Source organism: Barbus barbus (genome assembly GCF_936440315.1).
Source record: "Barbus barbus genome assembly, chromosome: 26".
Lineage (NCBI taxonomy): Eukaryota > Metazoa > Chordata > Actinopteri > Cypriniformes > Cyprinidae > Barbus > Barbus barbus.
This window is the reverse complement of record NC_136754.1, coordinates 22,568,796-22,586,869: the sequence shown is the minus strand read 5'-3', so window position 1 is coordinate 22,586,869 and position 18,074 is coordinate 22,568,796. Positions and strand designations below refer to the sequence as shown.

The 18,074-nt window shown below is 36.8% G+C and overlaps 1 protein-coding gene across 3 annotated transcripts in view; it reads left to right on the top strand.

Moving 5' to 3' along the window:
- dis3l2 (DIS3 like 3'-5' exoribonuclease 2) overlaps positions 1–18,074 on the top strand; it is a 123,973-nt gene that overhangs the window by 62,522 nt on the left and 43,377 nt on the right. For all 3 annotated transcript variants that reach the window (XM_079379731.1, XM_079379730.1, XM_079379732.1), the window contains exons 7-13: positions 5,878–5,966; positions 6,776–7,005; positions 7,096–7,269; positions 8,796–8,875; positions 9,001–9,113; positions 12,413–12,520; positions 14,592–14,825. In XM_079379731.1, coding sequence (XP_079235857.1) covers positions 5,878–5,966; positions 6,776–7,005; positions 7,096–7,269; positions 8,796–8,875; positions 9,001–9,113; positions 12,413–12,520; positions 14,592–14,825 — 1,028 coding nt within the window. The remainder of the gene's footprint in view (positions 1–5,877; positions 5,967–6,775; positions 7,006–7,095; positions 7,270–8,795; positions 8,876–9,000; positions 9,114–12,412; positions 12,521–14,591; positions 14,826–18,074) is intronic.

Genomic DNA, 18,074 nt, shown 5'->3' with positions numbered 1-18,074 from the left:
CCATAGAAAATCTTTGGAGGCAGTTGAAAGTCCGTGTTGCCCAGCGACAGCCCCAAAACATCACTGCTCTAGAGGAGATCTGCATGGAGGAATGGGCCAAAATACTTGTGAAGACTTACAGAAAACGTTTGACCTCTGTCGTTGCCAACAAAGGGTATATCAACAAAGTATTGAGATGAACTTTTGTTATTGACCAAATACTTATTTTCCACCATAATTTGCTAATAAATTCTTTAAAAATCAGACAATGTGATTTCCTGGATTCTTTCCCCCCATTCTGTCTCTCATAGTTGAAGTGTACCTATGATGAAAATTACAGGCCTCTCTCATCTTTTTAAGTGGGAGGACTTGCACAATTGGTGGGTGTCTAAATACTTTTTTGCCCAACTGTAGGTTATTTCTATGCAGAGAAATAACTCATAGGTCCTTTTAAGATGATTTTTAGTGCATATGAACATTGTTTCTAGTGTTTAGTTCTATGGAGAATAAGAGGCATGTTCTGTGACGACCAGAGAGAGGTTAAAAGGTCTCCTAAGGAATTCAAGTCTTTGTCTTGTATGGGGGAAGACCTGCCCAAGAGAGTCTGTAGCTCGTGATTTTCTATCACAGGTTTACATGTGACCATCAGTCTTGATTACTTGCAACAAATTTGACAGTCTCCTGCCTGAATTGGAATTATCAACAAGTGTTCTTTTGTCTCAAGGTTGTAAGCTGTTCTGTGAAAGAGGCTTGCTGGTTAGTTTGCTTGCTTCAGACTAGTTGGAGCTAGGAATCTGATTTACGACGTTGTCCTGTTTTTTTGGGCCTCTATGAAATTCTAGCTCCTCATGTTTCAATGTTCTGATCGCATCTTAAATTTGTCTGATTCAGTCTCTGATATTCTACACAAGTCAGTCACTTAGTGATTTTATCTGTTGGTATTTGATAGAATCCACAATTCCATCTATCACAGGCATCGAGGTAAACAAGATGTCCAGGATGTCCAGCAGAAATATAGGCCCACTACATCAAAAATACAGCAGTATATTTCATTGTACACATGGGGAACTTTTTATCCCCGTGTTCACCAAACCCATCTCGAGTGTTTGCTGTTAAAAAGCTAATTTTTTTAGTTTCATCTGACCATGTTTGACCTTTTTTTTTTTTTTTAAGGTTTTCTGACCCCAAGACTCAACTATTTTCTGCAGTTCTCCATCTGTGGTCCTTGGAGAGTCTTTAGCCACTCAAACTCTCTCACTGTGCATTAGGACGATATAGACACACGTCCTCTTCCAGGCAGTTTCGTAACATTTTATGTTGGTTAGCAATTCTTAATTATTGCCCTGATGGTGGAAATGGGAATTTTCACTGCTCTAGCTCTTTTTTTTTTAAAGCCACTTCACTAATTTGTGAAGCTCAATTTTCTTTTGCTTCATCAGAAATATATTCTTTGGTATTTGAATATACCAAATAAGGGAATTTGGGCTTTGTTTTCCCTCCTATTTATATTTCTGTGAAACAGGAAGCCATGGCTGGATAATTTCATGTCCATAATCACCCTGTAGTGCTCAAAATTGTGAATATGAATGGGAATATACTTCAGAGATATTTTACTCATAAGAATTTCTAGGGGTGCCAATAATTGTGTCCGTGTATTTGAGAAAAACATTTATTTCATGATGATCTTTTCCCCCTATTTACCAAATGTGCCGATATTTTTGGCCATGACTGTATAAGATATCCAGCAAGTCTTCATGCCCGGTTCCCAGCCTCTGTGGCGTCCTAATGGCCGCAGATTCCAACATGTGTGCCAATTTTCAAGAGTTTGAGCATGTTAAGGCCCCCCAAAATCCCCTGATAGTCGGGGGAAAAAATATCACTAGGGATCAATATGGCCCTGCGCCTTAGTGGTTGGGCCTAATAATAATAATAATAATAATAATAATCCTTAGAAGAACAATAGGGCCCTGTGTCTTAGTGGCTTGGGCCCTAATAATAATCCTAAACTAAACAGTTTATTAACTCTTAGCTACAAAAAAAAACAGAGCTAACAAACTAGTAAAATATTATAATGGCAGTGCATCAAAATTCTGTGTCATCAATTTGCCAGAAAGATCACAAACATTTTACGCACCATTTACACGTGATAGGCAGCAGGTGTAAATTTCTTTCTTACAACTAACATTTTGAAAATACAAATTTTTCATGAATTCCAAAGTTTACATCAGAACGGCTTTACAAATGATTTACACGTTCGTTCTGCTTGTGTTTCATGAATGAGGCCCAATCTCACACACACAGATTCACAAAATTAACAACAATGAATGACATGCGTCTTGGAACGTAACAGTTAATTTAATTCTGACGCCGAACGTTGTTAAACACTATGCACTCAATAAGAAATTCAAACTGGTCAAATAAATGAGGCTGCAACATCCAGCCATGTTACGATTGCATTGTCTGATGTTTTTCATCAGCCTGCACATACCTTTTTAATGTAATTTTGCCTCACATGCACTTCAGTTGAAACGCCAGTGAAAACAGCAAATGCTCTGTTCTCTAAATTAAAAATTTAGCTGACTGCAAATAAGATTGAGGCAGTAGCAAACTTTAGCATGCATCCGTGTCTTGTTGTTCATCACTTTTCATCAGTAGATCGTGTTAAACAGCCACACGCCCGAAACAAAATAAACTACAAATAAAAAAAATAAACTGCTATTAAACTGACTACTATTAAAAAAATGCAACTACATCGGAATCAGGAACTTTACGTCCCACTAAAATTAAGATAACATGTTAATGCGATATTATATTGCTTCTACATTAAATGAAATTAATATAAAAGGGTATACACCTTATTTTAAGGTCTATTAACTAGTTCCTTATTATATTACTAGAATATTAGCCATTTATTAGTAGTAATTAAGCACATATTAATGCCTTATTCATGACCATTTTCTACATCTGTAATCCTACCTAATACCTAAAATTAATCTTACTAACTATTAATAAGCAGCAAAATAGGAATTTACAGAGGGAAGGTAACACTTTATAATAACGTTCAGTTATAAGTCATTTATAAGTGGTTAGTTAATGATGAACTAATCATTTACAAAATATGAATTAAGTGATATGTTAATATTTTTATCTATGTTTTGTAGATTAAGTTATAAGGATCTGTTTGATTATTTCATGATGCTATTTTTTAAAGATAATTTATGGCAGATTTGTAAATCGTTAGCATATTACTTAATCATTTGTCATGTTTTGTAAATGATTAGTTCATCATAAACGAATTACTTGTAAATGAATTAACAAAACATACACAAATTATTAGCATATCACTTATTAATCGTTTATGAATGTTTAGTAAATGATTAGTTCATCATTAACTAATCACTTAAAAATTACTTGCAACTGAACGTTATTATAAAGTGTTACCAAAAGGTCTCTAACACTAGTTTGCTCTACAAACCCAATTCCAAAAAAGTTGGGACACTGTACAAATTGTGAATAAAAACAGAATGCAATGATGTGGAAGTTTCAAATTTCAATATTTTATTCAGAATACAACATAGATGACATATCAAATGTTTAAACTGAGAAAATTTATAATTTTAAGGGAAAAATAAGTTTATTTTAAATTTCATGGCATCAACACATCTAAAAAAAGTTGGGACAAGGCCATGTTTACCACTGTGTGGCATCCCCTCTTATTTTTATAACAGTCTGCAAACGTGTGGGGACTGAGGAGACAAGTTGCTCAAGTTTAGGGATAGGAATGTTGTCCCATTCTTGTCTAATACAGGCTTCTAGTTACTCAACTGTCTTAGGTCTTCTTTGTCGCATCTTCCTCTTTATGATGCGCCAAATGTTTTCTATGGGTGAAAGATCTGGACTGCAGGCTGGCCATTTCAGTACCCGGATCCTCCTTCTACGCAGCCATGATGTTGTAATTGATGCAGTATGTGGTCTGGCATTGTCATGTTGGAAAATGCAAGGTCTTCCCTGAAAGAGACAACGTCTGGATGGGAGCATATGTTGTTCTAGAACTTGGATATACCTTTCAGCATTGATGGTGCCTTTCCAGATGTGTAAGCTGCCCATGCCACACGCACTCACGCAACCCCATACCATCAGAGATGCAGGCTTCTGAACTGAGCGCTGATAACAACTTGGGTTGTCCTTGTCCTCTTTAGTCCGGATGACATGGCGTCCCAATTTTCCAAAAAGAACTTCAAATTTTGATTCGTCTGACCACAGAACAGTTTTCCACTTTGCCACAGTCCATTTTAAATAAGCCTTGGCCCAGAGAAAACGCCTGCGCTTCTGGATCATGTTTAGATATGGCTTCTTTTTTGACCTATAGAGTTTTAGCCGGCAACGGCGAATGGCACGGTGGATTGTGTTCACCGACAATGTTTTCTGGAAGTATTCCTGAGCCCATGTTGTGATTTCCATTACAGTAGCATTCCTGTATGTGATGCAGTGCCGTCTAAGGGCCCGAAGATCACGGGCATCCAGTATGGTTTTCCGGCCTTGACCCTTACGCACAGAGATTGTTCTAGATTTTCTGAATCTTTGGATGATATTATGCACTATAGATGATGATTACTTCAAACTCTTTGCAATTTTTCTCTGAGAAAATCCTTTCTGATATTGCTCCACTATTTTTCGCCGCAGCGTTGGGGGAATTGGTGATGCTCTTGCCATCTTGACTTCTGAGAGACATTGCCACTCTGAGAGGCTCTTTTTATACCCAATCATGTTGCCAATTGACCTAATAAGTTGCAAATTGGTCCTCCAGCTGGTCCTTATATGTACATTTAACTTTTCCGGCCTCTTATTGCTACCTGTCCCAACTTTTTTGGAATGTGTAGCTCTCATGAAATCCAAAATGAGCCAATATTTGTCATGACATTTCAAAATGTCTCACTTTCAACATTTGATATGTTATCTATATTCTATTGTGAATAAAATATAAATTTATGAGATTTGTAAATTATTGCATTCCTTTTTCATTCGTAATTTGTACAGTGTCCCAACTTTTTTGGAATCGGGTTTGTATTTTTCTATTCTATCTGTTTTCATTTATTATATAATTTATATATAAAAAAAAAAAGCCTTGTACTGCGTTAAGCTATCTGGGACTTGTCATTGCACTTGCATTGCATTGCTCTTTTAAGTCGCATTGGATAAAAGTGTCTGCTGAATGACTAAATGTAAATGTAATCTTCAATCACTGTCGTGCTAGTCAACTGGATTTTAAACTTGAAGCCTGATTTAAAAAAAAAAAAAAAAAAAAAAGGCAGATAAATGCTATAATGTAATGTGGTATGATGTCACTTTTACATTAATTGAAACAAATATAAAAGGTTATTCTAACATAAAATTAAATGAACCAACAATTATGAATGTCTTCATTTTTCAATCGTGCTACTCCACATTTCAAAGTTGAATGAAGCTCACACAATCCCATGCCCATCAACAGTAAGTTATTATAAAAAGGCATGAGCTACAGTAACAATACCTCCTTTTTGCAAGTAGTTCTATGGGCTGCCATAGACTCACAACCAGAAGAAGAAAAGTTTCTTTATCAACAAATCAACATTAGAATGATTTCTAAAGGATTATGCAACACTTTAAAACAGCTTTGCCATTACATGAATAAATTCCTTTTTAAAATATATTCAAATTAAAAAGTTGCTAATTGTATTAATGTTTCACAAGATTTCAGTTTGTATTGTATTTTGAGCATAAGAGACTTCTTTTAAAAACATTTGAAAATTATTCCATGCTTTTGAACATTCAACTAAAGGACGTGACAGAATATAAAATGGAAAATAGCTGTTAGCAATCACATTTATATGGCTGTAATTATTATTTTTTTTCCCTTAGCCCTTGTCACAACACAATCTGTCAAACATGGAAGTGCATTCAACACTTCTGGATCAAGTTCAGAGAGAGCTATGCAAAGGACTGGAAAGGTAAGTCATTTGTTTGAAAGGATATACAATAGGCTCACTTAAGACAATAAAATCAATGGTTCTTATTCATGACAGTTTCATTACAGTAAATGAAAATACTTCCACATTAATTTTACTTTTAAAGGGGTCCTATTATGCTTTTATGCTTTTTGCATTTTAGTCTACAACGTTAGAAACCCACTCCAAAGCGAGATATTTCATTTTAAAATAAATTCTTTTCAAGAACAAAGTTCTACAAACAACTACAAAGTTGTTTTCCTGTATTTGTGATGTCACAAAAAATCACGCCTACGGAAATTCGAATGGTTGGCAGGTGGGGAGAACGCTTAGTTGAGCACTGCACGTTTCAAAATTGAAACCCGGTGCGACTTTAATAGTGAGTAAACGCATCTACTCTAATAAGCTTGCGCTGTGCTGCTATTAGAATTTTGAGCCGAGTGGATAAACGGTCCACGCGGTGTGGTTCAATTGAGGCACACGGTTTCATTCCGCTTTTGCCACATAAACATTGTTGAACATTCTTCGATCCCTTATAATTTTATCAAGGAAAAATATATCACGAATAACTATCATTATCAAATTTTCATCCAGCTCTATCTATCTTTATAATTTTTTTCTTCTTGGTCTTTGAAAAAATTTGCATCACTGATGAATCATGCACAATATCATCAAGAACATGTATTATAAAAGTAAATGGGGTGAATATTAACTTCATGATTTTGATAATACATCTCACTTTGGAGAAAAATAAAATTATAGCATGACTTTATTTTGATGTGTATAATTGTACATGCATGTTGTGATTTCAGGTTGTATTCATTTTTGAGCAAAAGCACTCCAGGGCAGCATCAGGCTTCCTTAAATGTCTCCCCAACAAGAATTTTGCAATGTTCTCTCCTGTGGACCATCGGATTCCGAGAGTTAATGTGCCTCTAGCAGACTGTCCTGCAGACTTTGTCTCCAGACCTGGAGACTATGAAAACACACTCTTTATCTGCCGAATAACACATTGGCCAGCAGACAACAACTTTGCTGAAGGGTGAGATCTGGGGTACCAGTATATATAGGGTATACATTAGCAATCATCCTTCATAAAAGCATTTATCAAAGTTGTTTTCTCTGGTTCTAGGCGGCTTGCAAAAACGTTAGGGCAAGCAGGTGAAATAGAGCCAGAAACTGAAGGCATCATGACTGAATATGATGTTGACTTCTCAGAGTTTTCAGAGGAGGTCTTGAATTGTCTTCCCAAAGATCTGCCCTGGAGCATCCCTGCTCATGAGCTCTCTAGAAGAAGAGATCTCCGGTAACCTACTACCCTGTCCCAACTCTTCAGCACTCCATATTATAACTATAAATTTTTTTGTGCTTCATGACTCAGTTGAATTTTTATATATAGGTGCATCTAAAACAATTAGAATATGGTGAGTTTTTTTTTTATTATTATTTTGAGGATGAGAGCTTGAAGCTCATGAAAGTCAAAAATCTAGTATCTCAAAATATTAGAATATTCACATTTGAGTTTCATTAAATGACCATCCCTACAGTATAAATTCCGGATATCTCTTATTCTTTGAAACCACAATAATGGGGAAGACTGCTGACTTGGCAGTGGTCCAGAAGACAATCAATGACACCCTCACAAAGAGGGCAAGTCACAGAAGGTCATTACTGAAAGGGGTGGCTGTTCACAGAGTGCTGTATCAAAGCATAAGAAATTGGGTAGGATAAGGTGCACAAGCAACAGGGAAGACTGCTTGAGAATACTGTCAAGCAAAGCTGATTCAAACACTTGAGCTTCACAAGGAGTGGACTGAAGTAGGAGTCAGTGCATCAAGAGTCACCACGCTCCGAAATCTTCAGGAAAAGGGCTACCAAGCCACTTCTGAAACGGAAACAACATCAGAAGCATCTTACCTAGGCTAAGGAGAAAAATAATTGGACTGTTGCTCAGTGGTCCAAAGTCCTCTTTTCAGATAAAAGTAAATTTTACATTTCATTTGGAAATAAAGCTCTGGAGTCTGGAGGAAGACTGGAGAGGCACAGAATCCAAGCTGCTTGAAGTCCAGTGTGACGTTTCCGAAGCCATTGATGATTTGGGGTGCCATGATGTCTGCTGGTGCTGGTCCATTGTGTTTTATCAAGTCCAAAGTCAATGAAGCCGTCTACCAGGAGATTTTGGGGCACTTTATGCTTCCATCTGCTGACAAGCTTTATGGAGATGATTTCCTTTTCCAGCTGGACTTGCACCGGCCCACAGTGGCAAAACCACTTCCAAGTGGTTTGCTGACCATGAAATTAATGTGCTTGATTGGCCAGCCAACATGCCTGACCTAAACCTCATATGGAATCTATGGGATATTTTCTAGAGAAAGATGAGAAACAGGTTGATCCTGCAATACAGACGAGCTGAAGGCTCAATAGTGCCTCAGCAGTACCACAGGCTGATTGCTTCCATGCCACACCCAACTGATGCTGTAATTGGTGCTGAAGGAGCCCTGACCAAGCATTGAGTGCATAAATGAACATACTTTAAAGAACTTGAATTATTCTGTTGTGCAAATCCTTTTTTTGATTGATTTTAGGAAATATTCTAATATTTTGAGATACTGGATTCTTGACTTTCATGAGCTGTAAGCTCTAATCATCTAAATAAAAAGAATAAAAAAAAAACCTTTTGAAATCTTTTACATGTATGAATCTATAATATATGAAAGTTTCACTTTTTGAAATAAGTTACAAAAAAAAAAAAAATCATAATATTCAAATTTTTGGAGATATACCTGTATATATGAAACTTCTTTCCTGGTTTAATTTTCATTTATTTTTAAGAAAAGAATGTGTATTTACCATCGACCCAGCTACAGCCAGAGATCTGGATGATGCATTATCCTGCAAACAGCTCTCAGATGGTATGTGTGGTTCCTTTTGACATTGAAGCTCATTAAAAATTGCATTACACTTACAAAAATTCAGCTCTTTATGATACAATAAACTCTTTATTTTTTTTTTATTTATTTTTTTTTCTCTCATGTAGGCAATTTTGAAGTTGGTGTTCATATAGCTGATGTGAGTTACTTTGTGGAGGAGGGAAATGTCTTGGATCAAATCGCTGGTAAAAGAGCCACAAGTGTTTATCTGGTTCAGAAGGTACAAATCCAAGTTTGATTTTCACTTTTGCTTTTTGCACTATAAAAAATTTACCAAACAATTCCAAGTCCCTTAAAGGGCATATTCCAGGTTAGAGACTCCAGTGAGTCGATGTATAGAAAAATAATGTAGGAACTAGATTTTCTTTAAAATATACTTTAAAATACACTTAAGGCTTCTGGAGTCTTTTTTGTGAGAGAATTTTACTTCCACATCTAAAAACCGGAAGTGACGTAACGAGAGGGAGAGCGGTCCATTTTAACCATAGGAAAACAATGGATCGCAATGACAGTTCGGATGCTGAGGAAATTGTAAATGTTTATTTACACTCGTATGACGGACCACAGATAAAATTATGAGCCTGCTCTATGCAGCAAAGAGAGCAGGGACAGGCCAGAATTAGACAGAGCAACGGTCAAAGGAGACAAATTGAGTTGATGTGTGAGGAAAACAGGATAGGTGTCTTGGTGAGAGACCAGTGTTAGCTTAGAGATGTACACACGTTAGCTAATGTACTCAAGCAATAGCAAAGCTAGTATTGGTCATCTATGAGTATTGATACTTACCAGTATCAGAAACGAATAAGCTTTGATCAGGCGTGTCACACTCATTAATATCCGACACGTGATATAACTGCTTCTCATCACCGCAGGAGAGAGAGAGATAAACACGTTTTTGTTTCATTAAGTGTTTGTGTGGTAAATGCGAGGCCATGGTCACAGCTGAGGAAAGTCAGTGCTACAGGGAGTTGGATGCATACTGGGCCTTAGTGGAGAATGTGATCCCCACACTTGATGTGCAGTGTCTGACTTTGCACCCAGGGGCTTGCTGTCTGAACCCATATGTGCTACAGCTAGCCTATATGCACTTCAGACAGGAGCATAGACCTCTCCAGGCCAGCGGATTTGAGTGTGTTTAGGGCAGAGATCATTTATTACTCTGAACTAAATAGTTGTATGTATAAATACATATAGTATATTAAAGATTTGAAAACCATTTTAAAACCAGTAATTTTGTTTTTATAAGTTGCCTATATTTAGGTAGGTCACAACTACCTGTAAGTCACACTTTTTGATGCCATTGGTATAAGCCAATCAATATCGACAGCATACAGACAAGTTGTCCGCTGGGCCTATGGTGATCTGAGCAGCCCATACCTGCATGTGTTGTATCAGCCATTAGAAGACAGTGTACAGAGGAAGGAGGACTTTATAAAGGTTTTGAATGGCCCCATTTTGATTCAAAAGTTTTGCAACAGTAAAGACAAAATTGCTCTGTTGGCTGTGGAGTCAAAACATTTACAAATCTGATTAAAAGATGAATATGAGACAAAACTACAGAATGTCACATTTTACTATTGGGTGATTCAACACATAGATGTTTTACCAGCTAAAAAGTTCAGCACTTTAAGAGTTTCATCCCCCTATCTGATGTGAGCATAAGTATTGGAACAGTTGCCTCACAGGTCTTTCTAAGTGATCAGCTGTGTCCTGTTGCATTAATTCTTCAGATATTAAAAGCAGGGAATGTGTCGTATCAGTTATATCCATTACTTCTGCATTCTGAATCTTGCATTCGATGATGACACACAAACCAGGATGAAGATGAGGGAGCTGACTTTGAGAGAAAAGCAAGCAATTTGCATGCTAAAAGAAAAGAGTAAGTCAATTAGAGCTATAGCAAAAAAGAAATCAAGAGTTTGTAAACCACCAGCGACACCAGCAACTACCTGATCGGCTGAGAAAACAACAGTAGTTGATGACAGACAAATCATAATAGCTGTGAAAATGAACCATAAAAGACGTGTCTGTAAAATCACCAACAACTTCCAGAAAGCTGGGGTGATGCTCTGACAATCTACTGTCCTCAGGAGACTTTGACACAGAATTACAGATGCTACACAGCAAGATACAAACCTCTGACCAGCACCAAAAATAGAAAGGCAAGATTAGAGTTTGCGAAAAAGTACAAAGGTGAGCCAGAAGAGTTTTGGAACTGTGTTTATGGACCGATGAGACAGATGAACCTTTTATATCTAAGTGATGGGAAAGCAAAAATGTGGAGAAAAAAGGGAACTGCAAATGATCCCAAGCATACAGCCTCATCTGTAAAGCATGGTGTAGGTGGTGTCATGGCATGGGCATGCATGGCTGCCTCTAGAACAGGCCCTCTCAACTTTATTGATGACTTAATGTATGATGACAGTAGCAGAATGGATTTGGAAGGGTACAAAACCATCTTGCCTATCAATATTCAAGAAAATGCCACCAGATTCATTGGGAAGTGCTTCATATTGCATCAGGACAATGACCCAAAACACCCTGCCAGTTCAGTCAAGGAATTTATAAGGGAAATGGAAAGTCTTAGATTGCCAATCTCCAGATTTAAATCCGATTGAACATGAATTTCACCAGCTGAAGAGGAGAGTAAAGGCAGAAACTCCCCAAAACAAGCAACAATTGGAATTGGCTGCATTAAAGGCTGGGAAAAGTATTTCAAAGGATGAGACCAAGAGTCTGGTGATGTCTATGGCTCACAGACTCACTGCTGTGATTTGTGCGCAAGGGATCTGCAACTAAATAATAGCTTTTAATCTTTTATATCTGCCTTATGTTCAACTGTACCAATACTTATGCTCACATCAATGAGTGGGATGAACTCTAAAAGTGCTGTTATTTTTATTTGGTAAAACATGTATGTGTTGAAACGGCTAATAATAAAATGTGACATTCTGTAGTTTTCTCATATTCATCTTTAATGATGCGATACTGTGGCTGACAGCTGCATGGTTACAATTTTATCTCTAATAGTTTCGATTCTCATGATGTCATTTGAGTTTTACCATATTTAATTAACTCTATATGCATTTATCAGTGTTTATAAATAAATTAAACCTGTTCATCATATAAAGACATTGTGTCTCCTCTGATGGCTTTGCTTAAACAACCGTATTCATGAGGGCGAGTACAGGGTGACAGAATTTGTGTGTGTGAGTGAATTATTATTATTATTGTGAATTATATTAAGTAACTTAATTACTCCACCATAATAGTTCCAAATGAAACCAAAGCAGGATCAATTGTTCCTTATCCAAGCAATACACAGTACTGGAGTTTAATTTATCCATGTTTTTGAATGTATCAGTTCAGTGAATGATTTTTATACCTTTTATAATTATTGCATTTATTATTGTTATTGTTATTTATTTGTTTATTAAACTAAATTTTTTAATGTGCATGTCATTTTACATTGATAAAATAGTAGTACATTTGTATCTTTTTCTTTTTTTTTTGCTGCAGGTAATTCCCATGTTGCCTCGACTTCTGTGTGAGGAGCTATGCAGCTTGAATCCTCTGACTGATCGACTGACATTCTCTGTTATTTGGAAACTTTCTCCAGAGGGAAAGGTGTGCCAGATTACAGATTAGGGCCCTGTGCATTTCTGTGGGCGCCCACACTCCTTTCTTACTTTGAAAAAAGCAATAAGTAAATTTTTTTTATTTTTTTATTTTTTTGCAAGTAAAATTTAAGTATGGAATCTACTTAACTAAGTTAAGTAAAATTAGCAAAGGAAATAAGTAAATTTAACATGGCCAGTTAGAGTTTGATGAGTAATTTCTACTTAATTATTTTACGTTTACTCTGCAGTACTCAAATACATTTTACTCAATCACGGTTTGTAAAATTTACTCAAACTATGTAGCACTTAAAAAAAAAATCATGCTGTTAAAGCATGTGGTTCACTTACAAACATGTAAGCAAGCAAGTAGGCAGCTTGTTATACTTTTTAAGATAATATCTCTACTCAGTGTAGTTATTACCCACATTAACACAAAGGCCTCAATACTTGGTAAGGCAAGTTTATTTATATAGCACATTTCATACACAGTGGTAATTCAAAGTGCTTTACATAAAAGGAAGTAAAATAGTCATTAAAAAAAAAAAAATAACAACAATAAAAATAAGGGTGATAATAATAAAAACAAGGAATTTAAAAACAAATATTCTTCACCCCCTACTTACTTTGACCATCATATCTGACCTATTCGCTAAAACTCGGGGCGTGCCTCTGTCTGTAATGGTAGGAATTTAGAGTTGGTAGAGCGATTTATGACCAGAACTTCCCTTCTAGCGTCTCGCATTTTCTCTGTATTTCCTATACCTTCAAATGCACTGTTTGCCTCTACAGCTCTTAGTGCCTTAGAGAATGCATTTTGTCCCCACCCGGAGTGTGCTCATTTCTCAATCTATAGATGTGCACTCGTACACCTTTACACTTACAGGTATACCTTAATTATGACACCAGTTTTCTTCTGCTGGTTTCTTCTGCTGGTACACATAACACAATACACAGTGACAGTAAAACAGTGACACAATACACAGTAACGGTAATGAGTCATTTTGAGCAGAAAATGAACTCCAAATGTCACAAAAACAGCAAGTTACTAAAGCTCACAACATCAATTCAGAAAAGTTCAAAAAGATTTAAAGTGCATCGGATACAAGTTGGCATTTGTATCACAATGCATCGTTTCTAACAAATTTACATCAGTAAAAAAACTATTTGTGTATATAATTATTAGTAGATGGTATTATTAGTAGGTGCTATACTACTATTTAGAAAGTGACCAATAATTTGTGACCAAAGTTTCATGTAGATTGATTTCTCCTCTCTAAACTGTTTCTCAAGCGTGTTCTCTCATTACCACTGATGTGCTATGTGAATATGACGTATCACAACATTATGGAGACTGAGGCGTGTCCTGAGAGTCACATAGAAGATTAACATGGCTGTCTGTCTGAACCAAAGAAATAAAAGTGAATTGTCTGTAAAATATTGAATTGCATAGCATCATATTTTTGTGTTGAATTGAATCGAAATCGGATCACACTGCATTGCAATAGGGGTGAATCATATTGCATCGTATCGGTAGCTGCTTCGTATATATCTTTAATGTATAGTTTCGTTGGCTATGCATCGAGATTCGTATCGCATCAGCCTCAGTTATGGAGATGCACATCCCTAGTAAATACATCTCGAAAACAGTGAAAAAAATTAGCCTTATTAATTATTCATGCCCAAGTGCAAAATGAGAACAACAGGATCATAACTCTATTTAGTTAAAGGATCTTTGTAAACAAACAATTCCAAATAATGAAAAAAATGCTATATATACTTAAGTTCAAGCTTTAAATTCTACATGCTTAAATTGAGTACTAATATAGAATTTCCTTTTTTTCCCTTTTTTTAAATTCTTGCCTGAATTTAATTATTTAATGTAGAAATTAAATTTTTTTTTCTGAAGTATTTACTTTAGCACAAAATCATTTTTATTAGTGTAGAGGGCACACTACTTCTGTTCTCACAGAGCCTAGCAATATTACCATTTGTCCATCTGTGATGACAGCCCTGTCTCAGAATAATCAACCCCCCAGTTTTCTTTTTACTTATAGTATTTTTTTCTCTGTACTCTCCAGATCCTGAGGGAGTGGTTTGGCCGAACTGTTATCTGTTCCTGCATTAAGATGAGTTATGATCATGCTCAGAGTATGATTGAAGGTCCTGACAAGCACTTCAGTGCTGAAGAGCTGCCACCCTGCTCCCCGAACCACAGCATCCATGAGATACAAGAAGCTATTCTCAACTTGCACAACATTGCCAAACAACTTCGAGCCCAGCGCTTTGAGGGCGGAGCTTTACAGCTTAACCAGGTCAGACAGACCAGATTTCAGTCTGGACATTTACTGTACCATCAACGGGTTTCATTTTACTGAAATACATAATCTCATCTCTGTGGTTACACTTTGTTCTCTCATCATACTAAAATTATGCTTTGACATTAGTTCCAAAAATTTAGCTTAGCTTTTTTTTTTTTTTTTTATTATACAAGTCAGGTTTAAGTATATGTATTTTATGTTTTTATTTGCAAATAGATGTATTTTTCTTTTATTAATTTTTTTGATGGTGGATATAAAAGTTTACAGTAATGTGAGGGTGATTTCACTACTGTGGTTCAGTCTGTAGAATTGCTGAAAGACTAAATATATGAAGAGTTTATTTGCAAAAAGTGCTAAACTTAGCTTTAAAAAAATGAGCTGATTGCTGTGCATTATTCTCCACCTACAGCGCGATCTGAACACGTTTTTTTCAAAAAAGCCGGTATTTTCCACTTCCAAGGCATCGCGTGTTCACGCTTTACTGCCGAAGCTGACAAGCACCCTTGTTTTTTCTGATCAGAAGCTGATAAGTCCATTTTAGCAAATCGGCGCGCTGTATTCAAGTCAGGTGACAAAGCTACTTTCACTTTGAAAAGACGTGCTAGCTTAGAGGAGTTTTGTCAAAGCTGACTAAAAGTGATCGAGGATGGATAATTTTGACGAACTTGATGAACCTGTGATATTTTAAAAAAAAAAAGCTGAAACGTTTTCACGGAACCTTGCAAAAGCAGCGCGTTACAATGGTGAGGGAAAAGCTTGTAATCACATCCATACGGTCTATGATGTTGCTATGCGGTTACTAGGGCACTCGGGGTGGTTGCTAGGTTGGTTTGGACAGTTGCTAGACTGTTGCTATGAAGTTAGAAATAGATGACAGACAGTTTGAATGAGTTTGAATGGGTTAGAAATGGTGCATAGAAGGGAAGCTTGATTGAGCCTCAAGGGATTCTGGGAGTTTAAGTTTGAATTTTGACAGTTGGAGTTTGAATAGTCTTGGCTCATTTGAACATTCCGTCAATGTAAATCTATGGGATTTTTATAATTTTTAATCTTAATTTTTATGAAGACCGTAAGTCTGATCAGTTAGAAAAGATATAGCACACTCAGTCAGATCAGTCTGAAGATCTGGGCTGAGTTTGGAGTTAAAGCTCTTGGAGGAGTTAGACTTGATAATTTTAGTCTCAGAATAAAAATAATATGCAGTTGCTAGGGTACTCGGTGTGGTTACTAAGGTGTTGCTAGGGTACTCTGGGTGGTTGCTAGGTTAGTTTGGATGGTTGCTAGAGTGTTGCTATGAAGACAGACAGATAGATGGATAGATAGATAGTCAGATAGATAGATTACAAATATTAGATGGATGAGTTTGAATGGGTTAGAAATGGTACATAGAAGGGAAGCTTGATCAAATGCCTTGCATTTTTCCCCACTCAAAACTGTACGAGTGACACGTCTTGGGTATTCTATAGTCTTTGGCTTGATTGAGCCTCAAGGGATTCTGGGAGTTTAAGTTTGAATTTTGACAATTGGAGTTTGAATAGTCTTGGCTCATCTGAACATTCAGTGTAAGTCTATGGGATTTTTGGTGGTTTTGAAAGGCTGGTTTTCAAAAACCGTAAGCCGGATCAGTCTGAAAAGATATAACACACAGAGTCAGACCAGTCTGAAGGTCTGGACCGAGTTTGGTGGTTCTAGCTTTCAAGCTCTAGGAGGAGATAGGTGTCGAAATTTGGCTCAGAAAGAAGAACAACTATATTGTAAAGTTTGGATACAAACTTTAATTTGTCTTGATAAAGCCTAGCCAGAAAGTTTGTAAAAGTTTTAAAAGCTTGAAGTTTGAAGGTTTTCAGTTTGAAATACGTTAAATAGTTTTAAAGATTAAAGTTTGAATGTTTTAAAGGCAATACAGTCTATCAGAAGAACAGACACAGAAAAACAGATCGCTGGGGTACCTGGGGTGGCTTCTAGGGTGGTTGCTAGGGTGTTGCTATGCGGTTGCTAGGGTCCTTGGGGTGGTTGCTAAGGAGTTGCTATGCGGTTGCTAGGGTGTTACTATGCGGTTGCTAAGGTACACAGGGTGGTTGCTAAGCAGTTGCTAGGGTACTTGGGGTGGTTGCTAAGCAGTTGCTAGGGTACTTGGGGTGGTTGCTAGGGTGTTGCCATGCAGTTGCTAGGGTACACAGGGTTGTTGCTAAGGTGTTGCTATGCGTTTGCTAAGGCACCCGGGGTGGTTGCTATGGTGTTGCTAGGCGGTTGCTATGGTACTCAGGGTGGTTGCTATGGTGTTGCTATGTTACCCAAGGTGGTTTCTAAGGAGTTGCTAGGTGGTTGCTAAGGTATCCGGGGTGGTTGCTAAGGTGTTGCTATGCAGTTGCTAGGGTACTATGGTTGGTTGCTATGCGGTTGCTAAGGTAATATTAGTGTGTTGTTAGGTTGTTGCTATGGTACCCAGGTAGGTTGCTAAGATTTTACTAGCATGATTAGCAAAGTTACCAGCATGTCTTTAACACGTTACTAACATGTTGTTAGCATGATTAAGAAGTCACTAGCATGATTCTAACTTGATTAGCATGTTACTAGCATGATGCTAGCATGATTAGGAAGTTGCTAGCATGTTTCTAGCATGATTTGCATGTTACTAGCATGTTCTTAGCATGATTAGCAAGTTACCAGCAGGTCTTTAGCATGATTGGCATTTTGTTAGCATGATTAGCAAGTTACTAGCATGATGTTAGCATGATTAGCAAGTTACTAGCATGTTGTTAGCATGATGTTAACATGTTTCAAGCATGATTAGCATGTTGCTAGCATGATTAGCCAGTTTACTAGCATGTTGTAAGCATTGTTAGCTAGTTACTAGCATGTTGCTAGCATGATTAGTGTTTCTCAAATATGTGTGTGTGTGTGTGTGTGTGTGTGTGTGTGTGTGTGTGTGTGTGTGTGTGTGTGTATGTATGGTGTTTCTAGCATGATTAGTGTAGCAATTTATATAGCACAAAAGGGAATTGTATATAAATAATTGCAATTAATTATTATTAATTACAGTTATTTATATCGACTGACAGTAATAACTGTAGCATAATTAAATTGCCATCAACTGATCTGTCTGTCCGTCCTGCGAACATTCAGTGCAAGTTCATATCAACTCTAAGAAAGGATATTTTCTTGGCCACAGAAAACACTTTAAGTATTAATACATTAGAGCATGTAGTAAGGGTCAAAATCGTAAAGGGACATTAATTTGCA